Raw genomic sequence first — 19,023 nt, 5'->3', positions numbered from 1 at the left:
TAACAGCGGCAAGTGGATCTGCAGGTATTCCTGGCTATTGCTGGCTGTGTACTGCATATGACAAAAATCGCCCGTATTCTTCTTATGTCCGGCCTGTGGGGTAAGATGGCAAGACAGAAGCCTTTTCTTACAAAGAAAAACATCCAGGTCAAGCTATTCAGCCAAAAGCATGTGAAAAAATGTCTTATGATGATGAGACCAAGGTTGAACTGCGTACCAACACAATGCATCACCAAAACATTACCATACCCACAGTGAAGCATGGTGGAGGCAGCATTATGCTTTGGGTCTATTTTTATGGTAGCTGGGACTGAGTCTGTCTGGTTGGTGGGGAATATGAACCATTCAAGATATCCGTCAATTTTACAACAAAACCTTCAGGTCTCTGCTAAAAAGTTGAAGGTGAAGATGATTTTCAATTTTTAGCATGACAATGACTCTAAGCGACCTTCAAATTAACAAAAGAATGTTTTTATATAACAAAGTTTCAAATGTCTTCCTTACTAGGTTATAGACATCTACGGAAACGAATCTGCTACCATATTCCAAGTAGATGTCTGCCAGTCCTACACCATTCAGGTCCGATGCCAAGTAGTTAATATGTCAGACATCTGGAGTGATTGGACCAATCCGCTTAATACAGTTGTCAAAGACATCAGAGGTTGGGATGTTCCTTCAATTAGAGCAAAATGTGAAGCGTTGTGCTGTTCTGAATTGTGTGATGAAACATCTTTTGTGATATGTCCTGTGTGATGTCACTTCCTCCGTGATGTAACATCTCATGTGATGTCATGTCTTGTGTATTGTCATGTTCCGTGTAATGACATGTCTTATTTCATGTCATGTCTTGTGTGATGTCATGTACTCTGTAATGTGATGTCATTTCTTGTGTGATGTCAAGTCCTGGATGATGTCGTCTTGTGTGTGATGTCGTCTTTTATGTGATGTCATGTCTCTTTTATATCATCATGTGCTATGAAATCATGTCTTAAGTGAGTGATGTCATGTGTGATGTCAAGTCCTGGATGATGTCATCTTGTGTATGATGTCATGTCTTTTATATCATCATGTGTTATGAAATCATGTCTTAAGTGAGTGATGTCATGTGTGATGTCATGTGTTATGTGATGTCATGTCCTGTCTTATGTGATATCACATCTTAATTTTATATTTTACAGAACCTTGGAGAGGTCCAGAATTTTGGAGAATTATGACAAAAAATAACATCCAAAAGGGAGACAACATTACATTGGTTTGGAAGGTAAATAACAAGAGTGCTTGAAAACTGCTATCAACCCCTTCATCCCTATATACACCCCTAACATTTATACTATGCCTGAAGCACTAACTAATTCCCTGAACAGGAATTAACTACAAAAAAGTCAATTAAAATTGGTTGTCCAGAGCTAAAATATTGATTATCCCACTGTCAGATTCAGACAGAAAAGGGCCCCTGTGCAAGAACAATATATGGGCTCTCTGCAGTCCAATAGCTCATCATGTCACACAATTCCACCTGCTATGGCGGTAGTCATGGGCACCCTTACCTATTGGGCCCCAGGTTGCACCAATGATATGTCCGCCCCTAGTATAGGACACCAATATCAGATTGCAGGGGGTCTGAGGTGCAATACCCCAAAACGGTCACTTTACAGTGTATGGATCTGTAGTGAACCAGCTCTGTACACTATGTAGTTCCAGCATTCACTGGTCCTGCCAATAGCTGATCGATGGTGACGCCTAATATCAGACCTCCCACCAATCTGTTATTAGTGACATCATAACAGCCAGTGGTGAGTGCACTTATGTTCTTGATCAGGACTGTGGTACAGTATAGTACCTCTACGAGCATTCCCGTGTCACTGTTGGAGTCTTGCGTAGTCTAAAGTCTATCTCCTGTGTTATCAGAGACTCGGGTTGAAGTTCAGTCTGTACTCTCCAGAATTTGTGCTGCAGCTCTGCTTGTTCTGATTGTCTGTTGTGTATAAACACAAGCTCTCCATGAATTTAACAAAGGCAGAGCTGATATTCTTTATGGTAATAATGACGTAATTATAAATTACAAAGCAACTAAGCCATTAGTTGAAAAAAGATTATCCTGCAGCTGTTGAAATGAGCTTTATATTGTCACGCTCCCGGTGTCCCAGCAGCGCTCCTTACCTACTAAGCCGGTCTCACCATCCAGGCACCGCTCCGTAACCACTGAGCCAGTCACATCTGCGTCACGCCACCGCTCTGTACCCACTGATCCAGCCTCGCCAGCGTACCACCGCTCCTTCCTCACTGGTCCAGTCCATGCGTCCACCGGTCACGCCTGCCATTGCCGCTCATGCTCCCCAGAGTCCTGTTCCTGGTCTCAGGAGTCTGATTCTGACTAATGTTCTGTATAGGACCGGGCCGCGCCCACTCACCTGGTCTTATAGCCCCAGCACTGCTGCAACAGGAAATGACCTGAGGCTGTGCTGAGTATATAAGACTGGCCTCTCCATGTGGGCGGCGCCTGATCATCGCTTGTGTTTCTATGCCTTGTCTTAAAAAAAATTGTTTAAAAGAACAGAGAGTCCTCAGTGGTTGATACCTTTTAATGGCTAACTGAAAAGATGGTAATAATTGCAAGCTTTCGAGACTACTCAGGTCTCTTCATCAGGCATGGTATAACACAAAATCTGAAGAGTCACGTATTTACATTTAAATACGTGACTCTTCAGATTTTGTGTTATACCATGCCTGATGAAGAGACCTGAGTAGTCTCGAAAGCTTGCAATTATTACCATCTTTTCAGTTAGCCATTAAAAGGTATCAACCACTGAGGACTCTCTGTTCTTTTAAACAATTTTTTTTATCTCTACTGGCTAACACGGTACAAAGATATATTTTACTTGTATGCCTTGTCTTGTGAGCTAAGTGCTCAGGTCTTTGTTCCTGTTTCCTATTACTGCCTTAAAGTACGCTGTGACCTTAGTGACCTGGTCCTGTCTTTGCTTCCTGATACCGGCACCTGTTCCTGCCACGTTAGTGCTCCAGCTACCGTGCACCCTGCCCTCCAGGTGGGGTGCTCGGTCCAGTGGATCCACCTCCTGGGCCTACCAGTCCTCCCCGACCCTCACATATATTCTATAACCAAATTGAACTCAACTAATTTTGTGGTGCTGAAAACAAATTTGATGCTTAAATTTACTGATTGGCTTTAATTTTCAAGACCTAGAGGAGTTTGTAATTATTTATGATACCTTTAATCCAGGTTTATAGAAAAATTGTGTCTTTCATCTTTATTACATCATCATCATCATCATCACCCATCACCCATCATCATCTTATTTGTAGCTAGTCTATTACGTCATTTATTTAGTCTATTGAGCCTTCAGTATTCTATCATCTTAGGGTGACCAATCAAAAATCGCCAACTCAACTCCGATGATATAATCCTAATTACAGTGGCATCACCTACTTTTATAAGTGCTCTCTGTGTAAGGTATACAGTTTTAGGATCTCTTAGCTTACAGTATTTTTTGGACAATAAGACGCACTGGACCATAAGACGCACCTAGGTTTTAGAGGTGGAAAATAGGAAAAAAATGAAGAAAAAAATGTGGTCATTACACACTGATGGGGGGATCTGCTTCTGACACGTATAGGGGTAATGTCCCCCAATTCTGTACTAATGTCCCCCATCCTGGTATATATGTCCCCCATCCTGGTATATATGATCCCTATCCTGGGCCCATCCAGTATGTGTCCCTATCCTGGTGTATGTGTCCCTAACCCAGTGTATGTGTCCCTATCCTGACAACATCCTGGTATATATGTCCCCATCCTGGGCCCATCCAGTATATGTCCCTATCCTGGTATATATGTGCCCCATCCTGGTATATATGTCCCTAATCCTGGTATATATGATCCCCATTATAGGCCCATCCTAGTATATATGAGCCCCATTATGGGCCCATCCTGGTATATTCGTTTCTCATCCTGATATATATGTCCCCATCCTGGGCCGATCATCGTATATATGTCCCTCATACTGGGCCCATCCTGGTATATATCTCCCTAATTCTGGTATATATATATATGTCTCACATCCTGGCTTATACGTTGCCCATCCTGGTATATATGTTCCCCATTATACCGCACATATTAAAAAAAATAAACGGTTCTACTCAGTTTCCATCCGCTCCCTCAATGCATGGCGTCCTCTTCTGATGCCGGTAACTGACTTCAGCGTGTAAGCAATGGGCTGCAATGGGCAGCGCATAACTTCACTACCATGCACCCCCAATTATACACCAATGTCAGCTCCTGCTAATCCAAAATTAATATTGATTGCACACGTGATCGCCCCAGTAGCTGCAGTACGCTGGCATCAGCAGTGATCATTGTGTCCACTATTAAGGAAAATGAATATTCACTGCTCCCCATACTCTCACCCACCTCTAGGGCTGACTTCAGTGCTGAGATGTGGGCGGGATTATGGGTGTGGGGGGGATCAGTGAACATTAATTTTTCTAATAGGGAGCACATATGTTCGCCCCAGCCACTGGCTTCCTGTAGTGGTGACGCTGTTCCTTCCTCTTGTGACCTCCCCCATAGCGAGCAAAGCACATCCGGACAATAAGACACACTCCCCACTTTCCACCCAAATTTGGCAGATAAAACAGTATGTCTTGTCTTATAGTCCAAAAAATATGGTAGTTTCTTTGCATATTGACATGTTTCTAAATGATTTTTTTCAGATACTGTATGCCTCAATCTTGCATTAACAATGTGGATATTTTTTGCTGCATATGCATAGAAGTCACTTTTGCGTGACAAAGGTGAAACTTTACCATGATAGGGAAAGCCTACAACCTGTATTTTGTTTGCAGAAAAAGAGATCAGGACAAGAGAGGGGTTCCTCACATATGCTGCAATAGTTGTACATCAGTGGTTGCATAGAAAAAGGCAATCTGTGCCTTTTGCACTCCCAATGATCTGGAAAGAGACAACCGATCACAGTTCAAATTGCTATTTCTTCATGGTGTCCCCTATTAGAAAATGAGTTTTAAGGAAGAAGTGGACTTTACAGTACTACAGGTTCCAAAAGCACCAGAAACATTTTCAGTTGAGTCAAGTGAGGAAGAAGGGTGTCATGAAGCATCTTCCTCTCATGACTAAGACTTTGTCAGCAGCCTCAACTGAACTACATACACCTTGTAACGCAAAGTTAACTGAACAATCTTGTTAGAGATTTGGACCTGCCCCAGAATAAGGCTGAGCTCTTAGGTTCCCGGCTACAGCAGTGGAATCTCCTTTGGGGCGAGGTTTGGATGATAAAGATCTTATCTAATATTTCTTAATGGAGCGCAATCTTGTGGCATGTAGGAACATCAACAGTTTAATGCAAGCTCGGAAGATAGGTCATAATCCAGAAGAATGGAGGCTCTTCATCGATTTGTCTAAAAGAAACCTAAAAGCTGTCTCGCTGCATAATGGCAATGCGTTACCTTCAATTCCAGTTGGTTATCTGGTCCACATGAAAGAAACCTATGACAAAATGAAGCAGCTGTTGAGGTGTCTGAACTATTACCAACATTTTTGGCCCCTCTGGGGTAACTTAAAAGTGGTTGTCCTCATACTTGGTCTCTAGGGTCGATACAGAAAGTACTGATGCTTTCTGTGTGAGTGGGATAGTCATGCAAGAGAATATCGCTACAATAAAGGCCTCTCCTACATTCACTTCAACCAGGGAGTAAAAATGCCCTGCATCCAGCACTTGTTGACCCACATAAGATTTTGTTACCACTAATGATGATTGAGTTTCGAAATACTCGGATTCGCGATACTCGTAACGAGTACTGTCTAATACTCGCATATTCATTTCGAATAGTGTGTGCAATGCAAGTCAATGGGGAAAAACTTGCAATGTAACGAGTAACCCTAATTCTGCACTATTCCGTACTTGCACGAATAGTACGGTATTCGGGTTACTCGTTACATTGCGAGTTTTTCCCCATTGACTAGCATTGCACATGCTATTCGGAATGAATATGCGAGTATTAGACAGTACTCGTTACGAGTATCGCGAATCCGAGTATTTCGAAACTCACTCATCATTAGTTACCACCATTGTATACAGTAATCTTCTTCAAGATGAGGAGTTTGTCCATTTGTTGTATTGAAAGGAAAAGGCTGCATGGGGAGCATTCGCATTAGTGGTAACTAATTTTTTGAGGAAACTCAAGAGCAGATAACTATGAAGAGTTGGTGGAAACTCTCCTCAAAACATATAAGGATCTTGACTGTTACATGTCCTTAAAGATTAATTTCTTATATTTGCATCTAGACTTTTTTCCACCTAACTGTGGAGATGTGAGTGATAAACACTGTGTGAGATTTCACCAAGATATTGCAGTTATGGAGAAAAGAGATTAAGAAAATGAAATCCATCAATGCTTGCAGATTACTGCTGTATAATTGTAAAAGATGATCCGATGCATGAGTACAAGAGACAAGCAAACGAGTTGTCAATGAATGAGGACTAAATTTTGCAGAGCAATTTCTGCAACTGTTTATAATTTGCAATAATGTTTAGACATGTTTTAGTTATTTGAATTGTTACTAAGTTTCCTCTAAATAAGTATCAGAAAATTGTCATAAGAAAATATTCTGCATCTTTATACTTGCAAAAATAATAATGTTGCAAAGCACTGAAACTTGTATGCATTAATACTTATATATACTGAAACTTGTATGCATTAATAATTATATATACTGAAACTTGTATGCATTAATAATTATATATACTGAAACTTGTATGCATTAATAATTATATTTAGCTGTAAAAGGAAAACTTTTTGATATCATAAAAACAGGAGAACTAAAAATTTTCATTGCCAGATTTGAATTTAGGAGGTCAAAATAATTAAGAAATAGTTCATTACATAACTGAACCTGACAACTTTTGTAAATATGTAGAACAGGGAGTTAAATTATGGCTGTGTGGAGTCAAGTGTGTACTGCTTCATACAGCATAGGTAACAGATTTTTTTTTTTGCTTTATTTGCAGCCATTACAGAAGGCACAGTTACTGTGTAGCATCCAGGGTTATGAACTTGTACAACAGGTGTCCAATATCATCAGCTGGTCCACGTATGTGGGCAATGTAACCAGCTACACCCTGACCCTGCAGCACAGCGCCGTCACACTAACCATGCGAGCAGTCAACTCTCTGGGGCATTCGAAGGTGAACCACAATTTAACGCTGTCTGAAGACGTGAGCAACGGTAACAAATCATAAAAAAAACTTTCACTAATATAATAAATGTATCATATGTGTTATTATATAGCACCATCATATTCCTCAACGCTTTACAGACATTTTCATCATCGTCCCCACTGGGGCTCACAATCTGTAGTCCATATCTTTGGGAGGAAACCTGAGAACCCGGATGAAACCCATGCAAACATAGGGAGAACATACAAACTCCTTGCAGATGTTGTCCTTGGTGGGATTTGAACCCAGGACCCAAGTGCTGCAAGACTGCAGTGCTAACCACTGAGCCACCACAAGACTGCAGTGCTAACCACTGAGCCACCGTGCTGCCCTGTAATATCATTTTAATACACCAAATGCGTCCTTCCTTAAAGGATTTGTGTGGTGACAATAAGTTAACACATATTCACGGGATAGATAATAAATCATTGATTGGTGGGGGTCTGACTGCAGGGCCTCTCCCTATATGCGCACATAAGGAGAGTCCTTTCACTCCAGGGCAGTGGGCATGGAGAAGCCGCCAGGGACCTGCCTGTCTGTCCTGTCTCTCGAGCGCGTCGCTCCCCGGCGGCTTTAATGTATGTTTTTTTTCTTAAACGCTGCAGTTTTCCAGCGTCAAACATACCTGGCTGAGATAATACAGCCAGTGCCTGACTCATGCTGCTCGTGGATCAGTCTCAGGTTCACTTTTAGGCTATATGCGCACGTTGCGTATTTGCATGCAGTTACGCTGCGATCTGCACCGCAGCGTAACTGCATGCGTCCTGCGTCCCCAGCACAATCTATGAAGATTATGCAGGAGACGTGCGCACGTGGCTTAAAAAAGCGCAGCGCTTCTGCTGCTTCCCGAAGCGAGCGTTCTAAGAAGTGACATTTCACTTATTCCGTGCGCTCTGCATGCAGCCCCCACTCTGTCTATGGGAGGGGCTGCACTCAGAGCGCATGGAATCAGCTATTTTTTTTTTTTCATTACGGACTCTTTCAGCAGCGATTTGAAGCGCACATGTGCTGTTCAAATCGCTTCAGAAATTTCTGCAGGGCAGAACGCTACGTGCGCACATAGCCTTAAAGTGCCCCAAGGGGGAAACTATTCCCTGTTTTGCCGATTGGTGCGAGTCCCAGTGGTCGGATACCCACCAATCAAATGTTGTCACCTATGCTGTAGAGTTATCCTATCCTTTCACTGGATAACCCCTTTAATTTATTTTTACATTTGACATATCCCAAGGTGTATGGCAAGAGATTTTAGGTGAACATGAAAATAAAATATACATCTGTTAATTGCATTGACTGATGCTTTCCATCGGCCATCCATCAACCATAGGTTCCCATGTTACAAAATGCATATATTAATGTATACTATTACTAGTGTATGGTGCAAGATTATATTGAATTGTTATTATGGCTAATACCTTAAAGGGAACCTGTCACCAGTTTTTTCACTATGAAACCAAAAGTGTCTGCAGAAGGTGACACTTTTTGTTTCATAGTGAAAAAATTGGTGACAGGTTCCCTTTAAGTCAACTAACACATCTGTAAAACTTTCTTCTACTTATACACAGTAATACAGTATGTGTTGTGATTAGTGATGGGCAGACAAGGATTGTAAAAGTCCGGATCCATGCAGTTTCAAAAGTACCAAAATGATTGGTCTGGAGTTCTCAGGGATCTCCGAGTAATGATCCACATCTGGCAATTCGGGATAAAAACAAAATAAAGAAGAAATAAAGAAAATAACAATAAAGCAGGCGCGTTATACTTACCAAGTCTGCAGCGCAGCTGTATCTGCTCCCTCATTCTACTTCCGGGGCCGCTCATTACTGCTCATCCATATGCACTGCTTTCCCCGCCCACCGGCAGTCCTGGCGTCTGTGATTGGTTGCAGTCAGACGCCACCAGCCTGTGTGACAGCATCTGACTGATTTCAATCACAGAATCTATCTGAGGGTCTATTGTGGTATAAAAATAAATACTTTTTTAAAAAATTGGTGTAGAGTCCCCCCATATTATGATACTCAGCACAGATAAAGCATACGGCTTCAGGCTGCAGCCCCCAGCCATGTGCTTATCTTAGCTGTGTATCAAAATAAGAGGAACTGCATGCGACTTTTTAAAATTATTTATGTCATTCAATCTCCCCAATGAGCTGGATCCTGGCCCCAATAAACTTATATGGTGACCGGCATCCAGCCAGATATCCGGGATCAATTCTGGGCCGGGACCATTTTTTTTAACCCGGTTAGACCCGCCGATCCTGGTTATCTGCGAGATCGCCCATTAGTCTATTATAGGTATAGTATTCTGTTATTATGTGGATGTTATTAGTCTGTTGTCTATCATTAGTATTTTATATGTGCATTATCAAGCTATTATATATGTATTATAGGTTAATTATATAATAATGCATTACCTCTTTGTTATTTCATATGCATTATTAGTCTATTTTGTATATATAGATTAAGAAGGAAGAAAGGATTAGGAGAGGATGTATAACTTTAAAGCACCACCCCAGTGTTTTGGTTTATTTTGCTTTATTGGAGCGGTGCTTTAACTCCTGCCTTATATTCACCTTCCAGCGTTTTCATTTTTCTAGCAGCGCTCCGGTTGGTCTCTTGTGATTTGTGTTTCATGGAGCAAGTCGGAGGTCACAACTCAATACATTTCTAAGAGAGAATCCTTCTAGCCTCATTCTGGCTCTCAAAGACTTGTGTTGAGACCTTGTGATGTAACTTCTGACTTTCGGACAGTCAGAAGTTACGAGCACAAGATGGCGCTGCAGGATTGGAGTGGCGTCTGGAAGACGTGAAGACGCTGGAAGGTGAGTATATGACAGGTGCCACAGGACTCAGATTTAAAGCGCCTGGAGTGGTGCTTTAAGCTGCTTATAACACTTTCTGCATTATTGATCATTTGCCATTTATTTGTGACACACTTTGACCGAGGCGTAGATTATACGGCATTTTGACAACAATCAATTTCATTGTGTTGTACATATCCAGCTTGTCATCAAACATGTTTTAACCTTTTCAGTGAAGGCAGTTCAGTCGTTGAACATCTACTCCAAAAACAGCACGGTACTTGCAGTATGGAAAATGGCTCCAGCCCCATATGATCTTCTAGGGTTTGTGTTGGAATGGAGGAACCTCAGAGTAAGGTCCCAAATGCAGTGGACATATATTCCGGCCAATGTCTGCAGATATTATATTGAAGGTAAGTGGAATCATAATGGTTTGAACACATGCAGATTATATGAATGGTCCCCTGTGATCGCTTGTGATCACCATGGGAATTGGTGGCTGCATGAGACATACATAAATCCTATATATACAAGGTGGCCATAAAATAACCTAAGGTGTTTGGAGCCGTGTGCAGACTGTCCCAGTGGACAGAATTGGCTGGAAAATTGGTATGTATGCTATTCAAGGCACGGGGAAACGGAAGACATCTTCAAAAAAGTTTTATGCCAAAACTTCCCACCAGATGAAAGTAACGCTCTACAGTGAGCGCGCCATGCAACTCAGTTTGCAAGATGCCTGTCTCTTTGCCGGATCGTGCGCTATTAGTGCAGTTGTTTTATGAGAATGCCAGGAATGCTACAGCTGCACTGAGAGCCTTTCATCATTTGAAAGACCTTCACACATAGTGGTGCAATGGCTGTCAATTCGATGAGACAGACGATGACACATTTTGAGGAAACAGGGTTACTGAATGTTCAGCCAGGGCGCAGACGACGACCGATAAACAGACAGGTTGTAGATGACATTTCCTCTGCTGTCGTGGAACAGGGCATGAACAACCCTGCCGGGAAAAGCAGTGCACTCAGTGTTTCCAGGCAATTGGGGCTCCCGTACAGCACAGTGTGGAAAGTTGTCCGAAAGGTCTTGTGGGCATACCTGTACAAAATTAGACATCATTAACTTCTTCCTCGTGACAATGATAACCGCATGACATTTGCATTCATGTGTCTGGCGAGAGTGGAAGTGTGCGGCAATTGACCATGGAATGTTCTGTGGTACGACGAATGGAACTGTGAACACACAAAACTGTCATATGGGCTACCGAAAATTCGCAAGTGGTCTAGAGGGTTCTGCTGCATTCGCCAAAAGTAACCATTTGGTGTGGCTTCACCTCATCATTTATCCTCATACCGTTCTTTTACGAAGAAATTAGGTCAACTGGAGTTGCTACCTGTTCCATCACAGCAGCGAGATACCAGACAGTGCTGGAAACAGTGGTCGTTCCGCAACTCCAACAGTGTCTTCAGACGACCACCTTCATACATGATGGAGAACCTCCTCACATCACAAATCATGTGAAGAATGTTCTGCGTGCACATTTTCCCAGGATTTTGAGCCGCTCCTTCCCCAACACATGGCCACTGCGTTTGCCCGATCTCAATCCTTGTGATTTCTGGTTGTGGGGACACTTGAAAGAGCATGTATATCGGGGAAATGTCAACACCCTGGCTGACCTCAAAGACTGCATCCTTTTGGAAGTGCGCAGCATCCCACCAGACATGTTACACGCAAGCGTCGAGCATGTTCTGCATAGGATGAACATTATCACCATGCATGATGGTGGCCATATTGAACAGTTATGCTAGTCTGTGCAACAATTGTGACATCTCCAATTTTTGGCACACGGTTTTTGGGCCACTGTACAGCGCCACTTTTTCACCTGGTGGGGAGTTTTGGTTTAATCTAATATTTTTTTAAAGTTGCCTTCCGTTTCCCCTTGCCTTGAATAGCATACATACCAATTTTCAGCCAATTCTGTCCACTGGGTCAGTCTGCACATGGCTCCAAACACCTTAGGTTATTTTATGGCCACCTTGTATATATCAATGGGATAACATAATGTGTTGATGAAACAGGCCTTCCAGCATGGACCTCTTCATAGACATTAGTTGGACATGTGCAAATGACCAGCTAAGGTATTAGACACATGGCTAGATAAGAAATCTGTTGGTCCAAACACTATCCCAATGTGCTTCCGAATTTATCCAGAAAAACACAGAGCAACATTTCCATGGCTAACAGAGGCGCCATACTATACCTCTAAGCTGTAAATCTATTCTGCAGCCCTTGTACAACTATATAAGTAGCTCGCCATGGTGAGAAATACAGAATTACTCAGCAACTTCTTTGAAAACCTACATAAAGGTGTCAGGCTTCTTTTCAATTTGTAACCATTTTCCTGACATCTACTTCATCAAAGTGAATGAAACCATTGCTCATTTACTTTCAGGTTACAATGTTTGAAAGTTTGTTATTAAATAAGCACTCCCATCAAAACTTTTACCCTTGTAATATATTGCAGTCATCACATTAGATAGCACTATATACTTACAATGGCTCATTTTTCCATTCTATACAGTTAACACTTCTCTTTTTCATTAGGTCAATTACATCACGTGATTAAAAACAGACTAGCTGAATCCTTCTAAGCTCTATGTAGAAACAGGAAGTATCTTTTCCCTGCATAAATCATCACTGCAAAAATGTCAATGACAGGGGGATTGGGAAGCTAGTTGGGTCAGGAGTTGAAGAGGAGGATGACTCATGCAGGGAAAAGACTTCCTGTTTCTGCATAGAGGAGAGAAAAGAGAAGAATTTACTGGGTAGAAAATCAAAATGAGCAATTGTAAGTACACCGCGTTTTATAATACGATGACTGCAATATATTAAGAGGATAAAAACTTTGATTGGACTGCTACTTTAAGTATTTGTGTATTTCATTCTGGAGCACAGCACACACCAGTTACACAAAATTCCTAATATGATATATTGTAATACACCCTCCAGCTATTTAAGAAGGGAAAGGACAGCTAGACAATGGTATCATAGATAACCATAATAATAAATGGAAATGCTTTGCATGCAAAAGGGGTTGTCGAGGTTTTGTACAAAAGTTTGTTCTCACTGCCCAGGAGTGGTCGGTCATATGACCACAAGTATATATTTTGCACATTTCCGGCCACATTCTGAATAGACATGCACCGCCTCGCTCAATACAAGTGAGTTGAGTGAGGCTGCACACATCTAGTTGGAATGTGGCCAGAAGAATGCATATGACATAACCATCTGATGCTGGCACCGCAGAATCTTGACAGTGCGTGCCATGTGCGGTGTGAGGATTCACAAATCTGCAGTTACATAGAGTGAGTGCAGATTTTCGTGCCACATCTGGATAACCTCTTTAATTCACAGTCATGTACATTGTAGAAAAATCCTTTAATACTATTATATGTAATTTACAGATAAATTCTTTGCCATTGAGAAATACCAATTTAGCCTGACTCCAGTGTTTTTAGAAGGTGTCGGCAGCCCTCACATTACATATGAATTTACTAAAGGTAAGAACCTTATATCAACTAATGCACGTTTTCACATAAATAAAGTACATTAACAATATTCTTTTAATTTAACTGCCAATCTGAAATATTGATGGCATACCATAACCATATGTACAAGAATATAACTACTATAATACTGCGCCCCTATGTACAAGAATATAACTACTGTAATACTGCTCCTATGTACAAGAATATAACTACTATAATACTGCCCCTATGTACAAGAATATAACACTTTAATACTGCCTCTATGTACAAGAATATAACTACTACAATACTGCTTCTTGTGTACAAGAATTTAACTACTATATTACCAGCTAATATATAAGAATATAACTACTATAATACTGCCCCTATGTACAAGAATATAACTACTATAATACTGCCCCTATGTACAAGAATATAACTACTATAATACTGCTTCTTGTGTACAAGAATTTAACTACTATATTACCAGCTAATATATCAGAATATAACTACTATAATACTGCCCCTATGTACAAGAATATAACTACTGTAATATTGCTCTTATGTACAAGAATATAACTACTATAATACTGCTCTTATGTACAAGAATATTACTATTATAATACTGCCCCTATGTGCAAGAATATAACTACTATAATACTGCTTCCTGTGTACAAGAATTTAACTACTACAATACCGGCCAATGTATGAAAATATAAGTAATATAACATTGTCTGCTATGTACAATAATATAACTGGTATAATACTGCCCCCTATGTACAACAATATAACTAATATATTACGGCTGTTATGTATAAGAATACAACTACTATAATACTGTCCCTATGTTGTTGCAGCTTAAGCTATATCCTGTATGGATAAAGGGATAGTAATATAAATAGAAATGGTTCTGTGTCAAAATGGCTCTTCTGATGTATGCGAGACCTCCATCTTTTAAATATTATTGGTTCTAATTTGTTTTGATGATTTAGCAAACAATTTTGATTTATTGTAGTGTTATGTGATTATTGTATAGATTATAATAGAATTTATCTTTTTTTTTCCCCTCATTCCGGTGGACACAGATGAAATGCAGAATAACACAGGCTTATACATTATTTTACCTGTGATTACCGCAACGTCTTTTCTGCTGGTAATAACTTTTGCAATATCACATCAAAGGTAATGCAAATATTTTCTGTACTGTATATTTCACTCAAATTCTATACTGTTTGTTTATTTTATGTCAGAACATCTGAGACATGTACATTTGCAACCACATTTTACTGCAAAGAGAGCAAAATATAAAAAAGTAAGCCCCTTTGCAAAGTCTTGCTAAAAATGTCATCTACTGTACTTGTTTGCTGATGGTTCCAGTTACTGGATAGGGGATGACCAGCTGATTATTGACCAGATGTGTAAAGGACGGTATTGCCATAATGAGAAAATGCTAAATATAAATTTGGCTTCTTCCTTTGTATAAATTTAGATGTCATGTAGTTTTTCAGCAATGTCTATCATCTATTGTATTTCAGAATGAAACGATTGTTCTGGAAGGAAGTGCCCAACCCCAAATACTGCTCCTGGGCTCAAGGAGTCAATTTTCAAAAGGTTAGTTTGTCCACATCAGTTGAGTTGTTTTGGTCTGAACATTTACGAGAGTGTGTTCAGTAGACAGTGTTCCTGAAAAATCATATTAGGATATTAAATCTAAACATAAATCATCCATTATTGACATTCGTGAGCTTTCCTCTAATCTAGTTACTGTGTTTCCCGGCATGAACAAGCATAACTAAGAATAAATAATTGCGTTTTTGTCCAGCCAGATACATTAGAAAACCTTTTCATGAAGCATCGTCAACACCCGGGGCACAATTTTCCATTCATTTTAGAACCTGAATCTATTTTTGAAAACCTGAATACTGATAAAGGATGGAAGAAAGAGGACATCGACAACGTCTCGATAGTTGACCGGTTGACCGACGACCATGATTCTGCTTGCGCCACGAGCCAATTTAGTAGCAGTTGCATTTATACAGATGAACTGGAGACTTCCACATATAGAGATATCTCTTGCCAGTCCAGTGTAAAATATGCCACCATAATTGGCAACCCTCAACAAGGCAAGCCAAGTATCAATGAGAGAAAAATTAGCGTCAGCTCTGGAGATGGATGTTTTCTGACCAATAATTCTATCGTTATCGGGAATCTAGAAGAAAAGACACAGGCGTTTCTCTTCATGGCTGGATTACATACAAAAGAACCCAAGATGATGTCTTCAAACTCCACTGTATCCTCTGAAGGGTTTTCTGAGCCTACTGATCAGGAGGAAAGTTTTGAAGGTGATAGCCCAGAGAGAAATCTGTACTACTTGGGTCTGGATCCCAACCAAAATAGTGAACAGGACAATTATTTTTCAAAAAATCCTTTGGTCACCTTCCACATCCAAGAAAATATATCATATCAGGAGCTAGACTTTCGGAGAGAAAAATCTTCCAAGATAATAGAAAATGACTATGGACAGCCAGGATTTCTGAAGAGAACGTTGCGCCCGTACGTGCCGCAGTTTCAGAGCCAGTCTCCGGATGACACAGAGGTGTTTGATATGTGTACGTGATACATTGCCGATAATGCTTTACACACAATCATACAAGAATGTTAAAAGATGACCATTTCACCAGGGGTGGATTGAGTATTTAGCTTCCGAGTGTTATAGACCTATTGGCTCTCGGTTGTTTTCCACTTCAGTGTTGAATTCTTGTAGCGAATGCCTCCAAAAAACATCCGTGGTCCGCTCACAGCTTTTGATCTTTAGTTGTCCAGTTGACCTAATGTGATGTTACTGCATCTGTCTGCAGGTCCAGCTTCAGTTAGTATGGGATATGTGCTGCAGTCGTTGGATTCAAAGCTGTTTTATAGAAAGCACTTTCTACATGGAGCAAAATTGCATGCTCTGTGTAATCGGGGGTAAAAATATATCCTAGAGTGAGCTACACGAACAGGGCAATTAATATTCCACAGCTTAGAAAAATGGGGTCTTGTTATGAGAAAGGATGGGTTTATTTCATTCACACACATATAAATAATAAAAAAAATTACCATAGTTTAGAAATTTTTGGGTTCCGTTAAAGCTGGGGTCCCCAACCTGTGGCTTATGGGCCCGTGACTTGTGACTCGGCTGCCAGCTTAGTAAATTAGCACCAGGTCTAGCAAACAGTCATGAAGAGCAGGTCTCCGGATGGTGACTTTTTTGAGTAGCCCTCACAAAGGAGCAGATCTGGATACGTATATACTGGCCTTGTAGGTTTATAGATAATTTATGCATGGTAAGCTGGAGACAGGATAATACTACCCGTCAGTGGAGGTGCTTGAAGCTGGATGTGACAGTTTGGTGGGACTTCTTGATGTGAAAATACTGACTAGAGTAAGATGGGAAACCCTTGATCTTGCTATATTACCTTGGTGTGTTTTCTATGGAAAAGCTTTGGCTATAATTATACAGTATGGTATGGCTGTCACTAATGAGAGACTGGTGGGAGTTGAATATGGCTCTTAAAAAAGTGGTTCACCCATATTTATTATTGGCCACAACAATATTATATTGAGAAACAATGTTTCTTTGTCGCTCCATTGGGAGACCCAGACAATTGGGTGTATAGCTATGCCTCCGGAGGCCACACAAAGTATTACACTAAAAGTGTAAAGCCCCTCCTCTTCTGCCTATACACCCCCCGTGCTCCCACGGGCTCCTCAGTTTTTATGCTTTGTGCGAAGGAGGCAGACATGCACGCATAGTTCCACAGCTTAGTCAGCAGCAGCTGCTGACTATGTCGGATGGAAGAAAAGAGGGCCCTTAACAGGGCCCCCAGCATGCTCCCTTCTCACCCCACTCTTGTCGGCGGTGTTGTTAAGGTTGAGGTATCCATTGCGGGTACGGAGGCTGGAGCCCACATGCTGTTTTCCTTCCCCATCCCCTTTAGGGCTCTGGGTGAAGTGGGATCCTAATCGGTCTCCAGGCACTGAGACCGTGCTCCATCCACAGCTCCTGGGGACTCTGCTGGATAAGGAGCCGAGTATCGTCAGGGACATGGCCCTGCTACTTTCAGGTACTCTGTGTCCCCGTGGGGACCGCGCACAGAAACACTCCAGCATTGCTGGGTGTGTTAGTGCGCCGGGGACCGCAGCGCTGACCGCGCTTGTGCCATCACACACTGCAGCGTGGCTGGGTGTGTTAGTTTACTGGGGACTACCGCGCTGACCGCCGCTGCCATGTTTACTCTGCGGCGTGGCTGGGACTGTTAGTATGCCGGGGACTACCGCGCCGACCGCGCTTATACGGCGGCCGCGCTTATAACTTTAGTCCCCGGCTTTTGCGGCCTAGTCTCATTCTTTTCCCGCCCCCAGGCCTGCCAGTCAGGGGAAGGGCGGGACGCTGTACAGGACATCAGCACTGAGGGCTGGAACATGCTTTGCATACTCCACCCCCCTCACTGTGCACAGTGGGGCACCAGATTCCCGCACTTTCTAGGGCACGCCCACGGCCCCCTCCTCTCCTCAGGAAGCCGGCAGCCATTCCTGTCAGCTCTTCTGACGCTGGAGAGGGGAGACAAGCTCTGGGAGACCCAGGCAGGGATTCTGGTGACCACACAACCGCTCTGAGCGGGCGGTAAGCAGCACCTGAGGTGCTGGCCCCACTTGTGCAGAAGTGTACTTATAGATTATATGTTTATAGGCTATACTTTACACTGTATGGTGCACGGTTGATTTTTGGCTATATACCCTCCTGGGTTGCTCAGGGGAGACAACAGCATGGCGTCCACAAGAAGCAAGGGTGCCAAAACACAGGCTTACTATGCTGCCTGCGCCGCATGTAAGGCTTCACTACCGGCAGGTTCCACTGACCCTCATTGTGTACAGTGCTCGGCCCCTGTGGCACTTGCTCAGCCGGAGCCTCTGCTAAGGGTGGCCCAGGGGGAGCCACCTGCTAACACTGTCCAGGTGACAGGGACGGAGTTTGCAGTTTTTACTGAAAGACTTTCTGAGACTATGGCTAAGATACTAGAAGCTTTGCAGTCCAGACCGGTATCTCAGACCAGGGGCACTGTGGAATCATTGCCCCCTGGTTCCCCTCTGTTGGAACAACAATGTCCTCCCGGGGTGTCTCATAGATCCCAGGGTGAGGTCTCTGACACGGACCGCAGCCCCAGACCGCCTAAGCGAGCTCGCTGGGAAATCCCCTCGACATCATCACATTGTTCAGGGTCTCAGCGGGAGGACTCTCTGTATGATGAAGCGGAGGTAGCTGATCAGGATTCTGATCCTGAGGCCGCTCTCAACCTTGATACTCCTGATGGGGACACCATAGTGAATGATCTTATCGCGTCCATAAATCAAATGTTGGATATTTCTCCCTCAGCTCCTCCAGTAGAGGAGTCAGCTTCTCAGCAGGAGA

General features: G+C 42.2%; 1 protein-coding gene across 2 annotated transcripts in view; it reads left to right on the top strand.

The window, feature by feature from the left end:
* Positions 1-17,240, top strand: part of LEPR (leptin receptor) — a 73,665-nt gene extending 56,425 nt beyond the window's left edge. The window contains exons 12-19 of one of the 2 annotated variants that reach the window (XM_075321141.1): positions 508-661; positions 1,179-1,261; positions 7,043-7,259; positions 10,280-10,459; positions 13,509-13,604; positions 14,657-14,753; positions 15,107-15,182; positions 15,394-17,240. In XM_075321141.1, coding sequence (XP_075177256.1) covers positions 508-661; positions 1,179-1,261; positions 7,043-7,259; positions 10,280-10,459; positions 13,509-13,604; positions 14,657-14,753; positions 15,107-15,182; positions 15,394-16,188 — 1,698 coding nt within the window. In that variant the 3' untranslated portion in view covers positions 16,189-17,240. The remainder of the gene's footprint in view (positions 1-507; positions 662-1,178; positions 1,262-7,042; positions 7,260-10,279; positions 10,460-13,508; positions 13,605-14,656; positions 14,754-15,106; positions 15,183-15,393) is intronic. The other variant, XM_075321142.1, reaches the window with a different exon arrangement.
* Positions 17,241-19,023: the final 1,783 nt, after the last annotated feature.

The sequence above is a fragment of the Anomaloglossus baeobatrachus genome, chromosome 8 (genome assembly GCF_048569485.1).
Source record: "Anomaloglossus baeobatrachus isolate aAnoBae1 chromosome 8, aAnoBae1.hap1, whole genome shotgun sequence".
Classification (NCBI taxonomy): domain Eukaryota; kingdom Metazoa; phylum Chordata; class Amphibia; order Anura; family Aromobatidae; genus Anomaloglossus; species Anomaloglossus baeobatrachus.
This window is presented reverse-complemented; position numbering and strand designations above follow the sequence as displayed.